The 27677-nt window shown below is 37.7% G+C and overlaps 2 protein-coding genes across 3 annotated transcripts in view; one reads left to right on the top strand and one right to left on the bottom strand.

Annotated features, from left to right (window-relative positions):
• The window catches only part of LOC307133915 (counting factor associated protein D-like), a 536798-nt gene that overhangs the window by 214044 nt on the left and 295077 nt on the right, over positions 1 to 27677 (bottom strand). The gene's annotated exons all lie outside the window — the stretch shown is intronic.
• The window catches only part of kcnq4 (potassium voltage-gated channel subfamily Q member 4), a 97721-nt gene that overhangs the window by 47591 nt on the left and 22453 nt on the right, over positions 1 to 27677 (top strand). For both annotated transcript variants that reach the window (XM_079828289.1, XM_079828290.1), the window contains 4 exons: positions 13257 to 13347; positions 21457 to 21583; positions 22467 to 22642; positions 22723 to 22848. In XM_079828289.1, the coding sequence (XP_079684415.1) occupies positions 13257 to 13347; positions 21457 to 21583; positions 22467 to 22642; positions 22723 to 22848 (520 nt within the window). The remainder of the gene's footprint in view (positions 1 to 13256; positions 13348 to 21456; positions 21584 to 22466; positions 22643 to 22722; positions 22849 to 27677) is intronic.

Genomic DNA, 27677 nt, shown 5'->3' with positions numbered 1-27677 from the left:
TACACTACTGTTCAAAATTTTGAAGTCAGTAAAATTAAAAGTGAATGCTTTTATTCAGCAAGAATGCATTAAATTGATTAAAAGTAACTGTAAAGACTTTTACATTGTTACAAAAAAAGTATTTCAAATAAATTCTATTTACAAATTATTTTAAAAAATCTATTGACACAAATATTAATCAGCACAACTGTTTTCAGTATTGATAATAATAAGATATTATGATAATACAATATTATATATTATATGTTTTATATATATATATTGTTCCAATGTAAAATTGCAGATGTGGTAACATGGAAGGATAGAGGTTTTTGTGTGTGACATCCTTTTTGTCCAGGATATGGAGAGGAATCTCTAATTGTCTGCTCATGGTAACAGTATTGTCTGTAAATGTCAAGCCTCTCATCATCCTTCAGCCGTCCAATTAACATCTCTCACAGCTCTTCTGCCTTTCCACTCAGCAAGCTCAGCATATATCCCACTCACAATACTGCGACTCAGTGGCCTGTGATTGTGCCCTTTCAAACTATAGCGTGAATGAGAGTCTACAGATAGCTGAGTGTATTCAGAAGGCCACGGGGTGACTGTATGCTTGCGTGTGTGTGTGTGTCCTGGTAAACCCTACATTATGAGTACAAAAAAGTCCCCATAAAAAATGAAAACACGTTTTGTGTGTGCGTGTGTGTGTGTGTGTGTGTGTGTGTGTGTGTGTGTGTGTGTGTGTGTGTGTGTGTGTGTGTGTGTGTGTGTGTGTGTGTGTGTGTGTGTGTGTGTGTGTGTGTGTGTGTGGAAGGACATGTTTTTCTATCCTGGTGGGGACTTCAACCTGAATGCACACAGACTCATGGGGACTCATGTCACTGTGGGGACCTAAATTGAGGTCCCCATGGGTACAAAAGCTTATAAATCATTCAGAATGTACAAAAAAATAATAATGTTAAAATGCATACAGTTTTGTGTGATGGGTAGGGTTAGTGAAAGAGGAGAGAATATACAGTTTGTACAGTATAAAAACCATTACGTCTATGGAGAGTCCCCCCAAAGGTGTGTGTGTGTGTGTGTGTGTGTGTGTGTGTGTGTGTGTGTGTGTGTGTGTGTGTGTGTGTGTGTGTGTGTGTGTGTGTGTGTGTGTGTGTGTGTGTGCGCGTGCGTGTGTGCATGTGCGTGTGTGCGTGTTGGTGACATGTATAGTGGAAACACACTGATAGCCATTTGTCATTTGCAGTTGGCACAACAGTATATCAGTGATCTGATTAAAGTAATGTATCAGTTACATAAAGGCTACAGAAGAGATGCTATTCTCACAGCTGAATTTGCACTAAAAACACTACAGCAGCATAAAATGGCTAATAGTAGTCTGTATGGCATGTTTCTAGCATCAGCAAAGGTAAATAACTTTTTTTCTGTGTTGTTCCTTAAAGATGTCCTGTAGGCTGTTTTATGGTTCTTTTAGTGTTCTTCCTTTTTGTAGGTTGACATCCCATGGCAATAATGATTCAAAGAATTTGACTTCTGTGTTCCTCTAATTAAAGAATAGCATCGTTTTGGAATGGCGTGAGGATGAATAAATAGTGGATCTCCATATATATTAAGTTCTGGGTGAACATCAAATTAAACCACACAACTTTGAGAACTTACTAGTATTGAGCAATAACTAGCATATCCTTTCCAGATCTGAAGTGTCCTTTTAACAATATTTAAATGACCTCAGGTTAACCTCATTCCACATGCAAGGCCGATTTTTTTTGTGCCTCAGTAGCTGGAGTCTGAGCTTTCTTCTGGGAAGTGTCTGTGCTCATTTTCACTGATAGTATTTCTATTTGCGTGATGGGTATCAGTGTTAACCCTGTTTCGCTGACATTACGTTTGTGCTTTCAGACCGGTTACTGCGATGGAAGCGTTTTACTTCCTGCTCTTGTTGTCTGCTCCTGTTTCTTCTTTTTGACATCTTTCACAACTGTTTATGGTGTATTAAACATGGACTTCCAATTACACTTTACAATTAAATAAATACTGAGCTCACCAGGCAGCTCTCTAGACTGTGGACTGTGTTATGGATGTATTGTTTGGTTTTGCAGTATTTCCCAGCAGAGCTTGTATTGCAAAACCGGTGTCTTTTCTTGTTATGCTTAAGCAAGATGTTTTCATTAGACCATTTGTATTTCCAATTCTTAGCATGTGAAGAAATCCCCATAACCCTCTGTATTTTTGCAGTTATACCATAATTTTGCATCATTTTTTCAGCAAAAGTATTTATATTTTAATGCAACAGTTTGCATTTTTTAAGTTTAATTCATTGACTTTTACCATGAAATCAAAAGGGTCTTTTTATGTGATATTACAGTATTTAAATAAATATGATTTATCCATGCACATTTTTTTAAATGAATGTGCTCTTGTAATCTTTACATCTCGTCTTGCAGTGACATCTCTTCTCTGACGTGTTTACCGGTGCGAGGGCGGGGCAACCTGTAACTCACATGAGATGGACCAATAGCAAACCACAACCATCCAATCAATTCCCTAAGAACTAAAATACTAAACTAAAACTAAATTCCCTCCCTCCCAACATTTTTTCTTGTTTGAGAAGTCGTTTGCCTCAGATATACATCACAATAGGGAAGAAAAGACTATCTCAGCTTTCATTTCATGTCGACTTCAAATGACTGAAAATTTCCATGACATAAATCTGCCATCATTGTAACCGCTTAGATCAAGTAATTTTAATTTTACATCATTACATTAAAGGGGCACTAACTTTTCCGTCTGCTAGAGGTTGCCTATTCAAAACAAAGGCGTAGTTTAATGATGCCACGTTTGAGCGCAGAATCTTGGGACATATGGTCTTCACCTCACATCCAATGGAAAAGATTCAGGATAGGACTCGGGCAGAAATCATGTTCATGGATGTGACTATTAGTGTTACTGTAGTATGAAGCAGAGCAGGCCCGAGTGTTGTGGAGCTGAGCAAGGCCGCAGGAGCGATTGTTAATAAGATAAAGACAACACACACCTCCAAGCAGCGGGACTTTTATTATGACACAGTCGCCGTTTCCGCTTTTCCGGTCATGAGTGTGAGGTAACGCAGCTCTGTCTATCATATTAGATACATTTGAGTGTGTTGAAAATTATGTTATGATATTACTCAGTGCGTTCGCTAGGCGGCTGCTATGACACTTGTTACACACTGTAGTAAGAGTAAAGGGTTTCTGCAATATAAAACCGAGGGTAACACAGATATGACGCAATCGACAGGGGACTCCATCGCACGTCCTGGTTCCTTGGTTAAAATAGCAATTTTCTCACGATTTACAAATAGTTGGAAACATTTGGGATATTGTAAGTACTCAACTGAACAAAATATATAACACTGGCCTAGTGGATATTCTACTGAAATTGTTTTACATAGTGCACCTTTAAGTTTAATAACGTTAAGTGTATTAATTTAATAATTCAATTAATATTCCATGCAAAGTGTATATGTGTCTCTGTTTCATTCAGTTTGAACAGTTTTCATTTGCACCATTTCTCCCTGCCTTGTTTGTTGCCATGGTCACTCATTTGGTTCGTCATTCAGTTTCAGGTGTGTGATTAATTATCCTCGTTTGCATGTGTATTTAAGTTCCCTTGGTTCTGTTCATTGTTGTCTGGTCTCATCAGTGTTTGGTGTGCTGCCTGCAGACTGTGGGTTTCCATGTGGATTTATTAAAGTTTTCTTATTTACCTTCGTATGTGACCACAACCCATGACAATATCCAGACAAACGCATTACATAATCACCAATAAATACACAATGAAAATGAATAAAATGAAGTAAATAAAACATCCATCCATTTTCCAAACCATTTGTCCTATGTTGGGTCATGGGAAATGTGCAAACAATGCAACAGTATTAATTATTCACACCCCAGTGTATGCTGGGAAGGGGTGAATGGGACTGAATCACACCATCAGTTTTTCAATGTAGGCCTATTTGAAAAATCCATTTAAAATCACAGTTTATTGTAATAGAAAAGCTGCATTACGATGCATTACTTGTGTTCCTGAACGCAGTACATTGTTATAACTTCACACGAATAAGCAAGACAAAACAACTACAATAATCAATGAAATTGTTGGTATTTAATCAGTACTATTTGCTGGATGTAAGAATCATTAACAGTGTATTGGGACTCGGACAGATGTTTAGATGTTCCCTCTTTTGTTCAGGTTACCATACACACCTAATTGCACTATATAAAGCCTTGTGCGGTATCAAGGCATTCATCTTTTTTGCGTCTTCAGCCTTTCTTTCCTTTTCTTATATTCCCCACAGACACCACACAGCATTAACAATGTGGTCGTGTGTACAGGACAAATTTGCAGGCTGTCACAATTCAAGGCACGTGGATATTTATAGAGCTTTCCACTGCTGCCACCTTTGTCCTCTGCTTAGAGGTACAATCTTTTTCTATTTGTTCTCTGATTTGCTGTACTGTTTGTTTTCTAGCTTTTTAATCCATCTATGCAGGCTACTAATTTGTTGTCATAAAGAAATCGTATGAAATCTCTAACTCTCTAGTCATAGAACGAAATCAGATTGTATAATTAGTTGTCTGTCACGTCATACAATGCGAGAGAGCCACACTGCCATTATTTCTTACAATAATTCAAATGATCACAGAAGTACTGGCATAAAAGTTTATAGTTCGGATATAAACACTGATGTCTACTGTGTCGATCAAAATACAGTAAATCACCTTTTGATTAGAGTAAATCAACATTTGAACTAGTAACTTGGCGCTTCATATAAAGATTGTATCATTTACATCGTCACACCAGTAGATGGCGACAAGTCACTGTTAGAAAAATGCATGTCATTGAATCATTCAAGAGATTTGTTCAAAACGCCGATTCATCCAGTAATAAAACAAGTGAAGCCTCTGCAGAAGAAAGTCAACCCCTATTTCAACACTACAACTTTGGCCACGCCCACTGGCGTGTTAGTGAGATGACGAGGAGAGAAGAGCGATGCAATCTAACATTACCTTCCAAAGGATGCTAGGAAGGTGGTTCTTTATTTTCAACAATGTGAATGACTCAGTTTATTTGTATTCAGTACATTTCACTGTGGATTCTTTGGTAAATCAGTCGCAATTTCGGCGCAAACTGATTTTTATAATATGGACTACTTTTTATAATATAGTTGATTCTAAACGCCTGATCTGTGACCAGTGATTTCTGATATGTAATGAGTCATGAACAGTATGGGTGTAACGGTACACAAAACAGACGGTTCGGTACGTAACTCGGTTTTGAAGTCACGGTTCGGTACAGCAGTTTTACAAAATTCATTTTTATTTATTTTTATTAAACAGTGGTTTACTGAAAAAAAAACGTGTGGCAGCACAGACAGCCTTCTTTTATAACTAAAAGTTTATTGGAGATATTGCTGTAAACTATATAGGGAGCCCTTACTTGCACATTAATATTAAAGGTTAACAACAGAGCCCAAACTATTAGCCTAAATTCAGTTGCTATTTATTTTTAGGTATAATAATCAACACTAATAACACAGTACGCAAACATGTAAACTTCACATAGGGCAGTTTTTGCAATAACTTCTAAATCTAATTATAAAATAGTTTTTTCTCCAATTCGTTGTTGAAATATAATAATTTATACACAGTGACTGTCATTTTCATGACAGGTTTATTTAAACATAGGCTACATGAAATAAACAAGACGTACATCATTAACAAGTTAAGTAGAATATAATGAGGCTAATATAGTGCATATTTAGTTATAGAGTTGATTTCTCTACAGCAGGAAACATAAAAAAAATATGTATTGCAGTTTTTTAATACAAAGAGTCATGATTTTTCCAGAATCATGCAGCTCTAGTGAGTCACACGACACCTTCCATTGTTTCAATTTCCAAACGTTTATTTTTCTTCCACCCTACGGGTTAATGTTTATCTCTCTCTCTCTCTCTGTGCGTAACTGATACCTGGTCCATCAGCCTGCCGTGATTGAATTAGGGTCAGAGACTCTGGCGTTGTGTGCAGATGTTTTGTGGCGTACAGTCTAGAGAGTCCAGCTCAGCAATGTGTAAAGCCCTCACTATTCATCATCCCTTCTGTTTACCCACATGGCCCATATCTATGTCCTCATGCTTTCATCTCGCTGTGGCTTTTATGGCATATTAACAGTCCAAGTGATGAATAAGTGAAGATTTAGTCTAATGAGCACCACAGCAGGTTCCTTTACAGCATACTTCATCTTAATGTACTGTAGAGAATGAGAAGCACAAAGCGGATCATGCATCGCTATTGCAAGGTTCATTTCATAACCCATATTCAATTTTTGTAAAACTTGAAAATATCTTACTTAAAAGACATAAAGCCTTTACCTTTGACTTATATTTCCTTTTGTTTTGTTTTATTCTGTCATCATTTACTCACCCTCATATTATAATCTTTTTTCTTCAATAAATGAAAAATTAATTACCCATTATATTTTCTCAAGCCCTAAAGTCAACTAATACTAATAATAGTAATAATAATACAATATGAAACTTTGTCATATTAATTATTCTTTATTATTTAATTATATATTTTGTATTGCATACTGTTAGATTACTACTATTATAAATATCTAGTTCAGTCATGAAACTCTAGATGGCGCAGGCTGATAGGTCCTTTACATGCAATCTGCACGCAATCACATCATCATCATCGCAATGCACAAGCTGATTGGCCTCTGCTGATCCTGCAGCCAATGAGATTGCTTTAAATAGTCTAGTTAATTGTTTGCTGGAGGCTAGTAGTTATGCAGCACACTATCAGAGTTCCTCTGAAATCCTCCAGCTCCACCTGCCTATCTGCTACAGGATTTATGTATGTCTATTTATGCAGCAGCAGCAGCATATCTTACATGCTCACAGCAGCATGCCTGTGTATCTACTAGCAGCAGCAATAATCAATAGCAGCATAACAGATCTATTCCACCAAGACCAGATACATTAAAGTTCCCCTATTATGCCTTTTTTAAGGCTCCTGATTTAGTTTTGGAGGTCTTCTACAACAGGTTTACATGCATCAAAGGTCAAAAAACACTTTTAATTTTCTCATAATATATGTAGTAATGTTTGTTCGCCTCACGGACGACTGCCGCCTACGTACAAAACAAACACTCCTTGCTCCTCCCATGTCCCTCGCCTACCTCGCCACTAGGGATGAAACGGTATGGAAATTTCACATCACGATTATAGTGACCCAAATTATCACGGTTATTTTGTTCAAATGAGATGAAAGTGTTAAAAAAGATGCACACACTTAAAACATTTCAACAAGTTTTATATTTGAAAATAAATAAAGCAGCTCTATGCACTTTTTAAAGCTATATAGATAGATTCTATTCGGTGGGATTTCCTTCCTTATAATGACAGTCGTCAATAGCAACGCATAACGCATAAATAATAATAATTTGATGTAAATATAATCTCTAATATTATCTCTGTAAATATATTCTCAAGCAATATTCTCATCAGTGTTCAGCTATGATGCATTTAAATCTAGCATATTTTGTGTAAGAGCCCATAACGGTATCCTAGTGAAATAATGCATATCCATATTTTCATATGATTTGACAGTTTATTTTATTAAATATCAAAAGGTGTGCATCATACCTGACACCTAAATAAACACTTTACAGTCAGTTTTATGACTGTCATTCTCTTCAAATGCTATTGAAGTTTGAAACGTGTATAACGTTACCAATGTTGTATGTAACTTTAGAGACGCTTCACGTTATTATTTCCCAGACTTGTCTTGCGTTCGCAGTTTTGAAGTGTTTTCCCTATTACAGCGACTTTCTTCTGGCATGTTCTGCTGACAGGGTGACCATCTTCGATTAAGTTTCCCTCAGGACTTTTGTAAAAGCCAAAATATGACCACACCTCAGATTTGGTACTTTTAGAAATCTGAAAAATCTCCCAACGCTGTCACTGCCTTCTGCAATTTCTTCTCAATCAAAAAACAGTGTTGTGCTGCACCTGCACCAGACGCTGACTGGACAAGATTTACCGCAAGTTTTCAAAATCGTGATAATCACACGCGGTTTTAATGATAATTACATTTTAAACGATATTACTAATCGTCACTAAATTTTATTGTGGTTCATCGTGAAACCCGTAATCGTTTCATCCCTACTCGCCACATACCCCCAACACCCCTCGTAGGCCTGTATGATCCCTCATGAGAGGACTCGAGACCGGTGTGACTCGCAGGTGGGGCTCATTCTCAATCACCCACCGGTCCCGCTCGCTCCTCCCATGTCCCTCGCCACAATATACATTGCACATCGCCACATTGTTCAATGATTCTCAAACGACTCGATGGACGAGTCTCTCTAAACCCCTCCTTTCCGCGAGCTACTCTGCTCTGATGCACCAGACAGCCCAGACTGTTGTGATTGGTCTACCACTTTCAGCGCACGTCGGAAACAAAAGCTATTACTATAAACTTCAGCTCCTTGTGGAGGCTTCCTCAGTGATTGTACACACTGTAAAGACAGTAACTATGGCATCCATTTTACCATATCAATCCGAGTGCGAGTCCGATGATGAAACATTGGAAGAACTAGTTATTCAACCCAAACCTCCATCACAAGGACGACTTGAGCAGGACGTTTCTCAGTGATACGCTTCTCAGTTTGAGGTACATCATGAGATGTTGCAGCTGTAATTCCTCACTATCAGCATTAACAAGAGTACGTCCATCAACAAACTCATGTGTATATTTCTATTTTATTGCGGTGCACATGCGGGAACTGTATTAACTGTATCAATAACGGTGCATACGTTAGCCCAGCATTAACGTGAATGACTGAGGTAACATTACATTTTGCAAAATAAATCTCGCTCCATCCTTTATCTTTACTCAAAGTAGTAAGAACGACATACGATCTGCATTAATAGACAGTTTTAGGTAATAGTGGTGACCAAGATCTGTTAGTTTCTAATCTTGGTGGACTAGATCTGTTATGCTGCTATTGATTATTGCTGCTGCTAGTAGATACACAGGCATGCTGCTGTGAGCATGTAAGATATGCTGCTGCTGCTGCATAAATAGACATACGTAAATCCTGTAGCAGATAGGCAGGTGGAGCTGGGGGAGGTGGAGGGTTTCAGAGGAACTCTGATAGCGTGCTGCATAACTTGCTTACAGATGATTTGCAGAAGTATTTCAGTAAGACAGTAATAATGTGAGTTAGCAGGAGACCTACACAATATACGTATTTTGAACACCCGTTAGAAAATATATACATCAATAATTATTAAGTAAATTATTAAGTCCATCTTTCATGAGCAAGCATTTTGCGAATCCTGTGTTGAACGAGATTTGAGAAACAGTTAAATGACGTATTTGAGAGCGGGTCAAGTTGTTTGCGGGCAGACAACATACAACATAGGTGGGCATTATGCAAATATAATTTCTAGTGACGTAGAACCATCATGCAGTGACATTCGAACAAGAAGAGTCGATTCTTTCTTTTGGGAGACACTAACTTTATTTATCGTATAACTATTATTTATCGATTTTACAACATTGCAGACCTTTTACATTCACAAACTTTTACAAACAAACACTGCATGTAAGGGAATTATTCGAAAAACCATAATAGGGGTGCTTTAACATTGCCAGATTCACTCTAAAGGTACAAAAGCTGTCACTGGGGCGGTACACCTTTGTACCTAAAGATGCATATTAGTACCTAAATGGCACATATTGGAACCTTATTAAAGGGTATCGTCCCAGCTTTTGTGCTTTTTTGTCCTGAGAGTGGCAATAACGTTAAAACTATTCAGAGAGTTGTCATGATTGAACTGACAATTATCCACATATTAATATCAATATGTGGATAATTGTACTTTTCTATCCAAAATTCAACCTGAACCAACTGTCAACACAGGCATTACATCATGTATCGACATGATTTACAGCCAAATCATGTGCTTGCCGGGAAATACAACACTCGTGGCACTGCATTGTTTTCACCTCACGAGACTCATTTTTGCTGATTTGAGGATTTGATTTCTGCTTTTGGCAGATTGACTTTTTGGGCTTGAAGGTTGGGTTCAAAACTTGCTTCTCAGCTGAAATGCTAGCCGCACATGGTCTTTGCATGCTCTAATGTATCTTTTTTTTTTTACTGCGTTCGTCGTTTTAGATGGAAACCTATTGGGGGGCAGCTAAGCAGTTTCTGGGCATTTTCTTCCTCTGTCCAGCCAGTCAGATTGTTGATGATTCAGGACTGGGAAACTGGGCCTTGGCTTTCAGTGTTTTTTAGTTTGTTTTATGAGGGATCATTTTACCTGTAGTACATTAGTTTGGCTCTAATGATTCACACTCAGCAGAAACGTTTCGGGGATGAAATGACCTTTTAGTCTTCTGAGGTTTTCCAAAATATTATTTATGCATAAAGAATGATTGAGGAGCACGTTTAAAATGAATTGACTGACATCTTCAGATCAGTGCCCTAATAGTTCCCATAATCTGTGATATATCTTTATAAAGCATGTCAATCTATTAAAAATTGAATTCAAATTAATTACATTTACACACACATATAGACAGCACAACTGTTTCCAACATTGATAATAAATCATCATATTAGAATGATTTCTGAAGGATCATGTGACACCGAAGACTAGAGTAATGTAAGAGTTTGTAAAATAAAATAAAAGTTTGTGTATACATATGTGTGTGTACTGTCTGTGTACAGTATAATTATGTGCAGTATATATAAATACATATACATGCATGTATATATTTAAGAAAAAAAATATATATATAAAATATTTATATTTATATATAATATAAACAATATAAGTATATATACAGTATATACATGCTAACATTTCTTTATTATATACATGTATGTATTCAAATATACATAATTATTATACACAGCACAAACATACAGCACAAGGAAGGAACAGTGGTGAACCGGCGACAGGCTCATGGGCAGCCAAGGCTCATTGATGCACGTGGGGAGCGAAGGCTGGCCCATGTGGTCCGATCAAACAGATGAGCTACTGAAGTTAATGCTGGCTCTGATAGAAAGGTGTCAGAATACACAGTGCATCACAGTTTGTTGTGTATGGAGCCACCGCCAGATCTCAAACCAATCGAGCATCTGTGGGATGTGCTGAACAAACAAGTCTGATCCATGGTGGAGGCCCCACCTTGCAACTTACAGGACTTAAATGATCTGCTGCTAACATCTTGATGCCAGATACCACAGCACACCTTCAGGGGTCTAGCGGAGTCCATGCCTCGACGGGTCAGGGCTGTTTTGGCAGCAAAAGGGGGACCAACACAATATTAGGTCATAATGTTATGCCTGATCGGTGTATATAATTGTATCTTGTTTGCTTAAAGTCAGATTTTTTGGGGCAAAAAAACTGCAGATTCTGCAGATGGGAAAATTTCAACCTTTCAGAAACTGTTTGAACTTGGAAAAACTTTGGAAAATGCCTCTGAAAACCAAGTCCATTAAATGCGTTGAAAAGTGTTTGTGCATGTTAAATTAGCACTAGAATCCATGTATTATTAATCCTGTTTGTTTACTTTAAACTACAGGTGTTTCCACTCACCCATGATTTGTAAGATAGATTTGTTTTCTGCTTCTTTTTCCCCATCCGACACACGAAGGCAAGGATTACAGGTTTATCCGTGGCTTCCTTGCTGATGTTTTTTTTCCCGCTGACACATTCTTTGCGATGGTAAACACAGTCAATTTGAGTAGTTTATTATTATCCTTGGCCTTTTCTAGATGTTTTTTAAGCCTCTTCTGATGTCAGGTAACAGTAATGTATTTTGAGGAAGACGTTAACTGGTTGTCTCCCTATCTTTGTCTCCTTTTCTGTACAGTTGCTCATTACCATCTGTCAGTCTCGTAACATTCTTCATTCCTTAGAGTTTATATACCCGTTTATATCAATAAGTGACCATGAGAACGCCTCAGGAGTTGTATTGCAATTAAGCAACAAGGTTCTGTTTTTGTGACTGGATCATCTCACATTTCCTCACAACACTGACACTGTTGCTCTTAACTATCTCATTATGCCAAAGAGCACAGCTGAACAATTTCACCCTCTCCTCCTGTAGTTAGATTGCAAAACTTGGACGTAAGGCAAGCGAGGGGTGGTGCGAGCCAGATGTGTCAGGTTTGGGTCCTTGTGGGATTTGGCATCTTCCCCAGCAGCAGCTGCTTGCACGGAGCTGAGCGGACTCCAACAACTTCTCTGAGAACCGTGGGGCGAATCCAGCTTTTGTTTTGCGGCGCTTCAGCTGGGAGCACCTGGAGCCATCCGGGTGCCCCAGATCTTGCGAAAGGGCCCCTTTTCCCAAAGAGCCTGAGTGCTCCAGAGAAATGACAGGAAGTGTGGCTGTAATCTCTGCTTTTATCCACTCCATTTTGAGCGGGCATGCTGGGCTTTCCGACCGGGGTCTGTGACAGCAGTGATTAAGTGCATCTGTGTGTATAAGATAAGCGCCAACTTGGATTATGGGGTGTCATTGCCATGGCGCCCAAGTTTCTCGGGTCCACCCGAGGCCAATATCCATCTGTACGTGTAGATCACATGTTTGTGTTTTTGGCCAGTCTTTGCTGTGTCACTGTGATATACATGTTCAAAAGTTTGGGGTCAGCAATATTTTTTTATGTTTTCTGAAAGAAGTCTCTTGTGCTCACTAAGGCTGCATTTAGTTGATCAAAAGTATGAAATATTACTACAATTTAAAATACCTGTGAATATATTTTAAAATGTAATTTATTCCTGCGAAATGATCATTTTCAGTGTCACATGATCCTTCAGAAATGATTATTAAACATTAAAAGCAGTTTTCAGGATTCTTTGATAAATAGAAAGTTTAAAAAAAACATCATTTATTTTAAATAAAAATCTTTTGTAACAGTATCAATGTCTTTATAGTGTCACTTTTCCTCACAGAATAAAATAATTTCTTTCAAACAAAACTCTTATTGACCCCAAACTTTTGAAGCGTAGTGTATGTTTTTGTTGTTGTTGTTTTTTTCTATTGTTTCCTGAGGTATCAAAAATTAAAATAAAATAACACTTCTAAAATTTGCATTAGGTTAACTGTGTTTTCCATGATGACATATTACTTGATAAAGACTAGAACACTCACCCCAGTTGTGTTTTGTATTTTGATCTGTTAGTTTGTGTGTGTTTGTTTGTGTTTCAGTTTTCTCCTAGTGTTCAGCTGTCTGGTGCTTTCTGTTTTCTCCACCATTCCAGACCATCATAAATTTGCCAACGAGGCGCTCTTCATCCTGGTAAGGGGTTAAAATTATACAAACTATAAACAGGCTAACAATACTAATCACTCTGGAGGAGAATGACGTCATAATAATGCTGACACCACAAGAACATGCACCGTCCCAAACCCTTCACTAGCGACTATCCTTAGCGGTGACGTCAAAGGCAGCAGGCAGGAGACTCGTGCTTTTAAGACTCTTCCAAAACAACATCGGACACATTCAAAACATGAACATTTATATACTTTTTAACCACAAATGCTAGTCTCGCGTGACCTTTCCAACATGATTACGTAATGCGTGGTGCATCGCAGAGCTAGTGCAAGATGAGCATTTGTGGTTAAAAAGTATATAAATGTTTTGAAAATGGCCGATCGTTTCGCTAGATAAGACTCTTATTCCTCAACTGGGACCATGCAGAGCCCTTTGAAGCTGCATTGAAACTGCAATTTGGACTTTCAACCTGTTGGTTCCCGTTGAAGATCACTATATGGAGAAAAATCCTGGAATGTTTTCCTGAAAAAACTTTAAATGGTACATAACACACAGTTTCTGCCAATCTCATGTTAATCTTGAGTACCTATAGAGTAGTATTGCATCCTTCATATCGCTGAAGAGTGTTAAGTTTGACAACTCCCCCCCTTTAATTTCTTTTTGACTGAAGAAAGAAAGACATAAACATCTTGGAGGTGATATTAAATGACTTTGAAATAAGATGGATGTATTGCAAATCTCTTACAAGGTGTCACTGTTCCCCTCAAAGCTTCAGCACTGCCACTCTGAGCTCGATTGCTATGTCTGAGGTAAAACACGCCCCCTCATTAGCATACAGACAAATAAATGTAGAAATAAATACATGTATAAATAAATGTGGAAATAAATACAATTATACATAAATAAGGAAATAAAAGTATAAATAATTTTTTACATTTCTTTGTATATTTATTTATAATTATGTCAGCTTTGGAATACCATACTGGGCAGGCTCTTGCGGCACCAGAGATTAATCTTGACAGCACTCGCAAGGAAATGGATAAGTAATCAAATCGCAAATATTACACAATTTAAACATCTTTAAATATACATACTGAGTTACTAAAACAATATTTGTCATTTTGTCAATTATCCTATGTTGCTTTTTAGTACGGCTACAAAGCTGTGAGCACTAAATGATATTCAAAGTCACATTACACACTTTTAACTTTAAATAAAGCACATAAATATTACCTGAGATTATCATTGCCATGTGTTGCGTTGTTGTTCCAGCTGCGACATCGCAGAAAAACAAACCGTTAAAGGTCCCATGACATGAAATTTTCACTTTATGAGGGTTTTTTTACATTAATATGAGTTCCCCAAGCCTGCCTATGGTCCCCTGTTGGCTAGAAATGGAGATAGGTGTAAACCAAGCTCTGGGTGTCCTGCTCTGCCTTTGAGAAAATGAAAGCTCAGATGGGCCAATCTGGAATCTCAGTCGTCATTCGGGGAAATGTTACCTCTCCTTCCTCTGCTTTGCCGGCCCAGAGAATTTGGAGAAAATGGATTCAGTTTATTTTTTACATTTAATTCAATCGCAATGTCAGCACAGGCTTTACAAACAGACTTTTACGATATGGATTCAACAGCACCGCCACAAACCGTAAGTAATATGCCATTAATATGTTCATTAATGCCTGATCTGTGATCAGTGATTTCTGATGTACAGTGTAGCTAATTATTCAAGTTCACACAGACTTTCTTTCTAAATCGTTTAATACTGTTGTTTATGCTTCCGTGAATCAAGCCAGTGACTAAACGATCAACTTCACATTAGTGTTAGACCGATATATCGGCCGATATTTGTGATTATTAAGCGATATATCGGGCCGATATTTGTGATTTTTAAGTGTATCGGCATTGGCCGATACAAGGCTGCTGTGTTTGCCGATATTTTTTCCCCTGCATTATTTACAGACAGGCGTCCACAGGGCAGCTCTCACCGTCTTCAAACTGTCTTGCTCTCCCTCCCTCGTGCATATTAATCAAAATCAATTGAGAATTGACATGATGGTAAAAGGTCGAAAGACTGAATTTTCACGTGGAGCATTGGGAGATTTTTTTCTGAATTACCGCTGGTGTTGCTCTTCAAGAGATTAATTTAAGTGCACCTACACTCTAAAAAATGCTGGGTTAAAAATAACCCAAGTTGGGTTGAATATGGACTAACCCATCAATTGGGTTTTTTAACCCAGCAATTGGGTTGTTTTAAGCAAACATTTAACCCAACCGCTGGGTCAAAACAACCCAATTGCTGGGTTAGTCCATATTCAACCCAACTTGGGTTATTTGTAACCCAGCATTTTTTAGAGTGTAACCATTAAATGACTAGGTTGTAAATATTTTTAAGATGAAGTATAGTACAGCCAGTGTGCACTTTATTATGCTGCTTGCTTGTTGATACTGTGTGCAATAGTGTAATTATTTTATTTATGCTTAAATATTTATTTTCAGAATTTATTTTCACCACTGAACTCTTTTTTTCTTGTTCTACCTTACCTGTTTTTACTATTTGTTAAATATAGTTTTTTTTTAGTTCAATAAATGTTCCTTTTTTAAATTGTAAATTTTAAATTGTTATCATCATGATGATTGTGTAATTTTTATGATGTAAATTGAGGGAACAAAAGCAGTATCGGCTCCAAATATCGGCTCAAGAAAATCGGCAACCCATATCGGTCATCGGCTAAGGCTGATGAAAAAAAATCGGTATCGGCATCGGCACTAAAAAATCCATATCGGTCGATCCCTACTTCGCATTGTTTCTCTTAGTAGCATGAAACAAATCTGTTATGATTAAACTACAGAGAGCAATCAAAGAACACTCTCTTTATAATGTTCGGATCTGTCAATCACACGGAGTGTATCTGCACACTTGCCCAAACTCCTGTTATAATGAATGACGCTGTTATGCTGCACAAAGAAAGCTCTTACTGTATTCATATCGATGTTGTCTGTGTACTCAATGCTCATCACTGCAGCTTTTCATATGATGGGAAAATATCTAAAAATAATGCTATAATCAACACTTTCACGATTCGTTAATTTCGACAGCTGTAATGGTCAACATTTTTAGAAAAAGTATTCGAGAGGGGTTCCAACTGTAATACGCATTCAAAGATGCAAAGATGTCAGCCAATCACAGCAGTGGGCGTTTCCACTGAAGTCTCACAGCAGCCAATCACAGCAGTGGGCGTTTCCACTGAAGTCTCACAGCAGCCAATCACAGCAGTGGGCGTTTCCACTGAAGTCTCACAGTAGACAAACAGAGCATTCAAGCCAGAGGGCTAAAATCATGATAGAAAAATGCCTTTTATTTCTAAATTTTAAGACATTTTATGAGGTAAAAATCATACTAACCATATAAGTACACCTCAGGAAACATAAAATAATTAAAAAATCCACATCATGGGACCTTTAAATAGAATCGTTGCGTGTCGCCATCGCGTCTGGTTAGGACATGAGATAAATAATGTTTTTGTGCTAACGTTTTGAGAACCTCATTAAAGACCAGATTATTTGAACAAATGCTCTATTAACGTTAAAGGAATAACCTTGCCAAAGTTCTTTGGAGTTTTTATGTCTAGATGGTGTAATTACAATATGCTCATTTATTTATTTAATACTTTGTCTAATTTGATCTTGCATTCAGCTACCAATATAATTGTAGTACTCTCAGCTCCATTTAAGACATTTCACCATATTTTTAATACTGAAATGCACTGAAAATACAAAACAAAAGTCAGCAGGGCCTACTCATAAATGCATGTGCCTCACAAAGATCTGAAAAAGTAGAAATGGAGAATTGTTAGTTCTTAATTAATGACCAGCCCCTCATCTCCAAACGGCTTTTAAATCTGACACAGTATGCCATTTTTTATATCTATTAAATTGCATTTAAATGAACCCACTCCCCCTCTCTTACCTGTAGAGCAAATGGTGGTTTGACTTCCTTCCTGTGTTTTACATCCAAAAATGTAGTTTAAAGAAAATTCAAAGTTGGCAGCCACAGACTGTCTGATCTAAGTACCTTCACTAAACAGCATCCACATTGTCTGTGCCGTCTCTAATACATTCATAAAAGCCCATCATCTGAATAATTAATCGCACAGCGCTTTCTCTGTGGACTTTAGTCTGTCCAATCACAGTCTATATATCGTTTTTTGAGGTGTTTTAGAGGAGTGTCTTCCTAAAAGGTGACACTTTTTTCTGTTTGCCAGCATTATGGATCAAATGTGCCGTGTATGCAAGCCCGTTTTGCTGTCCATTGTGTTACTAAGCGGTTTATCTTATTAGTCCAGCCGGCATTATTCTGAAATCCTTTGTAAGCATAAAAATGCACAGTTATGCTGTAGGAAGTTTTATAAGGATTGTTACTATAAATTATTATAAATTCATTATAAGGCTTTTTGCTAAAGCTTACTTCTACATCCCGTCCATTTTAAGGGGTTACAAACTTTATTTAGCATGATAAACTATTGCCAGTGTTCAGCATAAGGCTTCATTATAGCACATTAGGGTGCGTTTTCTCACTTTATAACTGCAACGAAACACATTTAGAAAATTATTAGGCCTTATTTTCATTATCGTTTTAGCAGCATCTCAGGCCGGGTTCATTTCTCATCTGATTGGCACACTGTAAGCATTCTTGTACTGTCTCATGTCTCCCTGTGGCTGCGTTAAGTGTGCATTTTGTTTTCCGCTGGGATCTTTGCTCTGGGAAATGGCAGTGTAAGCACACGGCAGGATTCAGGTGTTGTCGAGTATGCAAGAAGTAGCCGACTCCATCCAATAATCTTAGCTGCGATTCTATAATCACTCATTCAGTATGAACTGAAGTGCTTTCCCTCTCACTCACTCTGACTTTCTCTCCCACTTTTTTTGGTTTAATGGTCTTATTCAGGAAAGGACTATGTTGTCTATCATGCAAGTTCTTGTAATAACTGCACACTCAGTCTGTAATGTGTTTGTTCACATCGAGAACACGGGTGCCACTGCGGGAGCTGGAATCAATACAGGCATTTAGCGCAGGCCTCTGTGAATCCAGATGAATAACAGTCATATGGTTTAGCGTAAATGAGGACTTGCGGATTAATCTCCCAATAGGGCACTGCAGTGATGAGGTATTTTTGTAGGCCAACCCGGAAGTTTGCATCACCCTGGTTCCCTCGACGTAAACCCAATAGGATTTTTCCATTGCAGAAAATAAAATGTGTGACTAAGAAAAGTTTATGATTCTTACACACTTTGTTCATGATAATCTTGACAGATGAACACAACTTTTTGAAGCCTTAATGCAATAAAGTTAAAAGTTAAAGGCGTAAACGAGCTACACCACGTTCACATGACTTCAACGTCACCATCACTATGCGTCTGACAGCTCTTTAAGTCGTTAAAGGGTTAGTTCACCCAAAAATGTAAATTCTGTCATTAATTACTCACCCTCATGTCGTTCGACACCCGTAAGACCTCCGTTCATATTCGGAACACAAATGAAGATATTTTAGTTGAAAGCTGATGGCTGAGAAAGGCTTCAGATAGGCCTCCATTGGCATTCAGTACATGTACACTCCCAAGACCCATAAAAGGCACTTAAAACTTTGTTACAAAGTCCATCTCACCACAGTGACTCTACAATAATTTTACGATGCGACGACAAAAGTTTTTGTGCGCAAAAAAAAATCAAAATAACACCTTTATCCAACTTGTTATGGTCTTCCGTGTGTGCCTCCACGACGCATGCGCGAGAATATGACGTAGATCCGGCGTTCGGGAATCCATGAAATGCACACTTAAGCCCCATTTTGAGAACTACGCCGAGACCTAAAGCACGATCAATGTAGAATTCAACAGCTTAGACACGTGCGTCTTCCTCTGCTTGTAAACAAATCGCTTCTGGGTCATGTGTCCGAACGCCGGATCTGCATCATATTCTCGCGCATGCGTCGTGGAGGCACACACGGAAGACAAGAACAAGTTGGATAAAGGTGTTATTTCGATTTTTTTTTTCCGCACAAAAACTATTGTCGTCGCATCGTAAAATTATTGTAGAGTCACTGTGGTGAGATGGACTTTGTAACGACGTTTTAAGTGCCTTTTCTGGGTCTTGGGAGTATTAATGTACTGAATGCCAATGGAGGCCTATCTGAAGCCTTTCTCAGCCATCAGCTTTCAACTAAAATATCTTCATTTGTGTTCCGAATATGAACGGAGGACTTACAGGTGTCGAACGACATGAGGGTGAGTAATTAATGACAGAATTTTCCTTTTTGGGTGAACTAACCCTTTAAACAGTTTCCCTGAAAGTTTGAGTGAAGCCCTATTCGGACGGTATTGTTTCTCATGGGGTCGTAAGATATTTTTGAACATTTACAGGGGCTAGTCAGTGATTTTATTGCCGTCCGAATCCAGAATGTCAGTGTTTTTCTCCCACCACCCGTGTAAAAATCCCCAGCCGAATTACCTAATGTTTTTTTGACAAACACCAAGGACATGTCTCTGCGTTTACAAGAAGAGATCACTTCAAAATTCACTGTTTAAGTCCTTTTTGACCACCGTATGATAATTGTTGTGCTTCACTGTAGTTTGCATACATTTTAAAGACGTACACTTTTATAACTGAAATGCTGGGAAGAATTTAAAAGAACAATGTTTCATCACCGCTCCACTTCAGCGAGTGGGAGCCGTTTAGAACAAAAAGGAGAAAGAGAAAAAAACGCGTAAACATTTGATATGGGCCATTATTGTGGCACCAATTATACATTAAAAATATAAACCAAGCAGCTTTATGTTAACCTCACGTAAATAAGAGGCTGCATTAACTTATTTCCACAAATTTGCATATTTTTAAAATGACAGCCATTATTTTGAGATATAAGACATAAAAGCATTTTAACTATAGCGTGTCTATCTTTCTATTTTAAGCGGATTTAAATAATCAAATAATAAATAGGACATTTCATGTTATTACATTTAAATATGAATTCATTTTTATTATTCCAAGCATATGATATTTTATTTAAAGCAGACAATTATGCGACTGACCCGGGTTTGTAGAATCACTTCGTTCCTCCACCGTGAATAAATCCCCATCCGCATGCATGAGTTTTATCACTGAGGTGCCATGCAAATTTATTTTTACAGACGTCCGCATGAGAATCAATTACCATCTGAATAAGGCTATAGAATAGTTTGCAAGAGCATGATTATAGACACAACGAGGCTGTGAAAGTGGACTAGTGAGTAGATGAGTTTACCTGTTCGATGTGATGATATTTAATGTCCCAGATGACCTTTGTAGTCCCATTTAGTCACTCCTTTTTCAAGACAAGTAAAAGCTTTTTTTTTTTTTTTAAATGGCATGAGGGTATTACTGATGTATTTTATGTTGTAGAATAAAATGTGATCTTGACCTGACATTATTTTAAGCATTTAACCAAAACCCCATTGGGCCCTATCATACACCCTGCCCAATTTTTAATTTTCTTTTATTTGACCTTTATTTAACCAGGATAATCTCTCTGAGATTAAACATCTCTTTCACAGGAGTGTCCTACAATGCGGCGCCAAGTGTTTTTTGCTGATTTCAGCCCGACGCAGTTATCATTATCACGTCCTGCACCACATTTTTTAAATAGCAAATGCATTTGCGCTCATTTGTGCCCCCATGGGCATGCTGGTCTGAAAACCAGGGTGTTCATATGCATTGTTGTCGCGTTGCTATTTTGAGGAACTGAAATAGACTGTAACATTGACCAACTGGTTTAAAGTCAATAGCGCAGTATTTTTTGTGTTATTTAAAGGGGCGTGTTAGTAATATGCGCTTATAGGCGGGTGCACAACACACGTATACTCTGCTTATTACACACACAGGGATGCTCAGCACACACACATTTTTAAACATTAAAAATAAAAGGATTCCTCTTTGGAGAAGCGTTTAGTCTTTCCACTCGCAAATTCCGCCATTTTACACATCAGAACATCAGTCATCAGGGTTTTTTATATTGCTATTTATTGCCATATTCAAAGTACAAGGCAGGCGTCATTAAGAGGATTGATTTTGAAAATGATTTCATGTGGTTTTACCTGCAGGAGTTTGTGATGATCGTGGTTTTTGGGCTGGAGTACTTTGTGAGGGTCTGGGCGGCCGGATGCTGCTGCCGCTACAGAGGATGGCAGGGTCGGCTACGCTTTGCCAGAAAGCCCTTCTGCGTCATAGGTAAAGACCTGGAGTCTGACATCAGAGGTGTTTGAATAAAGATCTGTGGCAGAAAACAACATTCAGATGTCAATCCAAATATATTGTCGTCATCTGCCCACCCTCATGTTACTTGAAACTCGTATGACATTTTTACCGTGGAACACAAAAAGAGTTGTTATTGAAAAAAGATTGTCAAAGCTGTACACTACAAATGCACACTACTATTCAAAAGTTTGGGGTCTCCGAAAAAGTGTTTAATGTTTTGAAAGAGGTCTCTAATGCTCACTGAGGCTGCATTTGTTTAATCAAAAATACAGTAAAAACTGTAATATTGTGTACAATTTAAAAGAACTGACTTAATATATTTTAAAATATAATTTAGTTCTGTGATGCAAAGCTGAATTTTTAGCATCATTACTCCAGTCTTCAGTGTCACATGATCCTTCAGAAATCATTCTGATATGCTGAAGAAACATTTCGGATTATTATTATCAGTGTTGAAAACAGTTGTGCTGCTTCATATTTTTGTGGAAACCGTAGTTATGATGATTAAAATATTCGAAAAACAGCATTTATTTGAAAGGCAAATCTTTTGTAACAATGTAAATGTCTTTATATTGATCAATTTAATGCATCTTTGCTGAAATTCTAATTAATTTCTTTCAATAAACACCAAACTTTTGAACCGTAGTGTACATGGATATCAATGTAGAATTGGTTGAGAATTCAATCCACTGGACATTTAATGTAAATTACATGTCTTACCAAAAAAAAAGACATTTTCAAAACGTGGTGTCCCCTCAAAAATGAAGGTAAGTGCCTCGCCATGGTGAAACTGAATGCGTTTAAAAAGATTGTTTCTCTTTTCTGTTCTCGTCATCACATTTGTGTCATTTTGTAGACTTCATTGTGTTTGTGGCGTCGCTGGCAGTGATAGCAGCAGGCACACAGGGAAACATCTTCGCCACATCTGCTCTGCGCAGCATGCGTTTTCTGCAGATCTTGCGCATGTTGCGCATGGACCGCCGGGGAGGAACCTGGAAGCTGCTGGGCTCTGTGGTGTACGCTCACAGCAAGGTGACCATCAGAGGACGTTTGCTTCAATATTATGTTACTGCTCATGTTTTATGAAAACCTATGAAACACTTGTGTTTCAGGAGCTGATCACAGCCTGGTACATTGGCTTCCTGGTACTGATCTTTGCCTCCTTCTTGGTCTATTTGGCTGAGAAGGAAGATAACCAAGAGTTTTCCACTTATGCTGACTCCCTCTGGTGGGGAACAGTAAGTACTGCCCTCGGCTCAACTAATAACCTGTGCCGCTGTCAGTTCCCTGGCTCAGAATATTTTTGGTGGGAATTGATGATACAGCAATTTAGTTTTATTTCTACTGGGATTAAAATGTTCTGCCCCTAATAGACTGATTGTTGAATAATATCCTGAATCTGCAGTTAGAAAACGGTAAGGTCGATTTCAGAAGCGTCATGCCTGAGTGTGTTCAGTGGGGTCTCACACTAAGGGTTATTATTTGATTTTTATTTATATATCTCTCTATATATATATATATTATTAAAGAGGACTATTTTTTCTATTTTTTATTTTAGAGTTTTAAGCTGGTTTAAAAATGTTTACCAGCGTTAATGTTCTCAGTCTAATGTTATTGCTATCTAGTAGCATTTTTATGTTTGGTGTGGGTGGGTTGTAATGCACAATGTACAAAAGTGAAAACTTAAATGAATTTGTCTATTTCATTATTTTTATTGTAATTGTAGTATTTTGTTTGCAATAAATAGTTAGATGCTACTTTTAAATAGTGGCAAATATTATTTGCACCTCAGTGTTGTTGTAAATTAAACGGTATGTAATAATAACATAGAGTGTAAATGATTATATTTATTAAAATGATTAAATAAATGGCGTCTTATTGGGACAATAAAGCCTTCCCTACACATACCCTAACCCTATAACTGATAAACACTTTATTATTAAACACGTTAGACACTTTATTTACACTTATCAGATATTTTCATAATTTTTATTGAAAATAAATGCCTTTCTGATCTGATATGTAATGGGAAAAGAGAGTAGAGCAAGTTTGGCAAAAGGCAAATTTGGGTCGTCTCGCGTCAAAACTTTCTGCCACGCACCTTCCCCCTCCACTATTTCTACTGTTAAAGGGTTAGTTCACCCAAAAATGAAAATTCTGTCATTAATTACTTACCCTCATGTCGTTCGACACCCGTAAGACCTCCGTTCATTTTCAGAACACAAATGAAGAGATTTTAGTTGAAATCTGATGGCTCTGAAAGTCCTCCATTGGCACAATGCACTTTACACTCTCAAGACCCTTAAAAGGTACTAAAGACGTTGTTGCAAAGTCCATCTCACTACAGTGGTTCTACAATAACTTTATGGAGTGACGAGAATAGTTTTTGGGCGCAAAAAAACCCTAAATAACGGCTTGTATAGTGATGACGATTTCAAAACAAGGCATCATGAAGCTTTGAAGCGTTATGAATCAGCTGTTTGAATCGCCAAATTTCAGCAGTTTGGCGGTTTGACACGCGAACCGAATCATGATTCGGCTCACTGATTCACAAAGCTTCGAAGCTTCATATTCAGCGTCTTCCGTAATATTGTCTGGCGCCAGTGGGCGGAGTTAGTGTAAATAGCCTCTGCCAACAAGACGGGCTATTTGCACTTAGTGTAAATAGTCACTCCGTTTTTGAAACTACCACTACTGTAAAACGTGCAATGCATTTCACTGACCAAACTGGTTAACTATAGACTTTAGTCAGGTTAGACGCCATATTGAAGTTAACACGAATGAAAATGAGGCTGTGAGAGACGTTTACTGTTTTTGCCATGGCACACACTGTATAAAGGGCATAGATCACATAATTATCACAACTTTTAAAACTGTTTTATGGTGTTTTTGTCCAATGAAAAGACTGATTAATATATTGTAATTCTATCAATCACAGCCTAATTTTCCTTCCTGTCAAATTTAAATAGGTGCTACCCTGACTATAATGTCTATAAGGGCTGGGTAAAAAAATATTGATTTCTCGATTTTAATCGATTCTAATTTTTACGAACCGATATCGATTCTTAAATCCCAAGAATCGATTAGTCGCCCTGTTTTCAGTTGATGAATGAACGGGAAATTGTAGCGCTCCTCCCATCCAATAAATCGCAATAATCTTTGTGCTTTGTTACTATTGATAAGAAACAAAGTCTCAGATTTCACCACACCGCACATGAACTCATCCGCTTTAATACCAGTCACAGCACGAAATAAACATGAATGAGCATCTGAAAGTGTTAAAAGATACAGTACAACTTCACATCCGTATCACGTCACATGTAGTCAATCAGTGTTTCAACCACGAAAAGACATCAATAAAGCAGCTTGTAAACAATGTCATGTAACGTCACATTTATCTCAGAAAAAACATATCCAGTGACCATATTAAACTCATTAGTCAGCTAGAAAAATGAACTTCAGAGGAGCATTTTGATAAATATATGCATCATATTTGTCACAGTGTGTGCAGGCAGGAAGGCAAGGACAGGTTAATACAATACTCAAACGAAGTTTACTGATGAAGGATTCTCAGGTGAGACAATACGGGCAGGTTAAACACACTCTATACATATAACGGAGAACAGACTGGGGAAACAGGGTGAATTAAAATAGGGAACCCAAACGAGAATGATGACACACAGCTGGAAGGGAATTAACTGATAATGACGGTGGCCATGGCGGGAAACTGAACAAAGAAACATGTGACAAAAGAAGTCCTTGGAACAAAACAGAACAGAACTGTGACGATATTAGGGTACATATGCATTATTCTTTTTAACGTTCTTCAATATTTAATGCATGTTTGAATAAATCTGGCACGTTTTTTTGGCAGCCACCATTTAAATGTTTATATTTCATATAACTTTATTATTGTAAAAAAATTAAATTTAAGTGTTTGTATACAGAGGGCCCTTATGGGGCCCTAAGCAGAATTTTATTTGGGGGCCCCTCTGTGCCACCAATACGATTGACTATTGTCAATTCTTGATAATTCGCACACCCAGTATCAATTTTAGTAGTTGTAGCTGTGTTGCTTACATCATGTCTGGCTGTAATGGTTTTACCCTTATACGGTTTTTAATGGTAACAGTAGCAAACCAACAGGAGTGCTCAGGTGTTAATATTCAAAGCCTTACTGTACTACAGTTGTACTACTTAAATAGACAAACAAATGTTAGTAGTCTCTTAGGCTGAATATGCTCACTTTTCCCCAGGATTCTTTGATGAATAGGAGGTTCAAAAGAACAGCATTTCTCTGAAATAGAAAGCTTTCAAAAAATCCAAAAAATATTGTACACAACTGTTTTCACCATTGATCATAATCATAAATGTTTCTTGAGCATCAAATCCTCAAATCAGAATGTATTCTGAAGGATCATGTGACACTGAAGACTGGAGTAATGAGGATAAATTCAGCTTTGATCACAGTTTTTACTGTATTTTTGATCAAATAAATGCATCCTTGGTGAGCAGAAGAGACTTCTTTTAAAAACAAGAAATGTTGATTTCTTTCAAACATTAAACAGAGCTTTTATTTTGGCGGAAATAAAATTAAATTTTTTGCATTCCATTCGACTGTGTAGAAAGAACCTTTTTATTTTCTAAATAAAAACTTCCAAAATATAGGCTACACAACTTATAATTCCAAGGGGACGACAGGCCTATAGCAGTTTGCAGAAAAACATTTATTGAGAAACTGGAAGCTATGCTGTACTCCGTACAAAACATGCAGCACGTCAGACAAGATATTCACACTAAACCATAGAGCATTCTCAAATCCATCCATTCATAAAAACGTTACCGGGCAACTGACGAGTAACGTTACGTTTTTGCGCTGGTTTTCTCGCACTTGGACTTTGAACCCTGGCTAACAAGCAAATAGTGTCCAGCCGATGGCGCGCAAGCTCGTGCAGAGCTGTCAGAATCAATCCGTGCATAGATTAGAAAACATAACATTTTGCAGTTTATTTAGTAATTGTTTAAAGGGTTAGTTCACCCAAAAATGAAATTTCTTCCATTAATGACTCACCCCAATGTTGTTCCACACCCGTAAGACCTCCGTTCATCCTCGGAACACAGTTTAAGATATTTTAGATTTAGTCCGAGGGCTTTCAGTCCTTTGAATGTAAGTGTATGAACACTTTGCTGTCCACGTCCAGAAAGGTAATGAAAACATCATCAAAGTAGTCCATATGTGACATCATTTGGTTAGTTAGACTCTTTTGAAGCGTCGACAATACATTTTTGGTCCAAAAATAACAAAAACTAAGACTTTATGAAGCATTGTCTTCTCTTCCGGTTATGTTGGAATCCGCGTTCATGACGCCACAGTGACGCTGCTGACGTAAGACGCTGTGACGTGTTATCTGGTATCTGCTATCGCAGTCTTAGTTTTTGTTATTTTTGGACCAAAATGTATTGTCGACGCTTCAAAAGAGTCTAACTAACCAAATGATGTCACATATGGACTACTTTGATGATGTTTTCATTACCTTTCTGGACGTGGACAGCAAAGTGTTCATACACTTACATTCAAAGGACTGAAAGCCCTCGGACTAAATCTAAAATATCTTAAACTGTGTTCCGAGGATGAACCGAGGTCTTACGGGTGTGGAACAACATTGGGGTGAATCATCAATGGAAGAAATTTCATTTTTGGGTGAACTAACCCTTTAAGGCCATTTCGCGATTTCAATCATCATGAAATAGCATACTGCAAAAAGTAATTTAATGTGCTCTTGGGGGCCCCCTGGTGGCAGCCGCTTAGTTCGCTTATGCCTTGGGCCAGCTCTGTGTATACAAATCAGTTCATTTTTACCTTCAATATTATAGTAGGCTACAACTGACTCCCAAGGTTTACTAGTTAGGAGATTTGTTTTCTTTGAGAAAATTTGCCATGTATTGTACCTGATATATATCCAAAATAATCGAATCGAATCGAATTGTGAATTTTGTGTCAATACCCAGCCCTAATGTCTATAAATATGTTTTGTGATATGGCAGGTTTTTAAAATGACCTCCTCTG

Source organism: Gobio gobio (genome assembly GCF_949357685.1).
Source record: "Gobio gobio genome assembly, chromosome: 11".
NCBI lineage: Eukaryota > Metazoa > Chordata > Actinopteri > Cypriniformes > Gobionidae > Gobio > Gobio gobio.
This window is presented reverse-complemented; position numbering and strand designations above follow the sequence as displayed.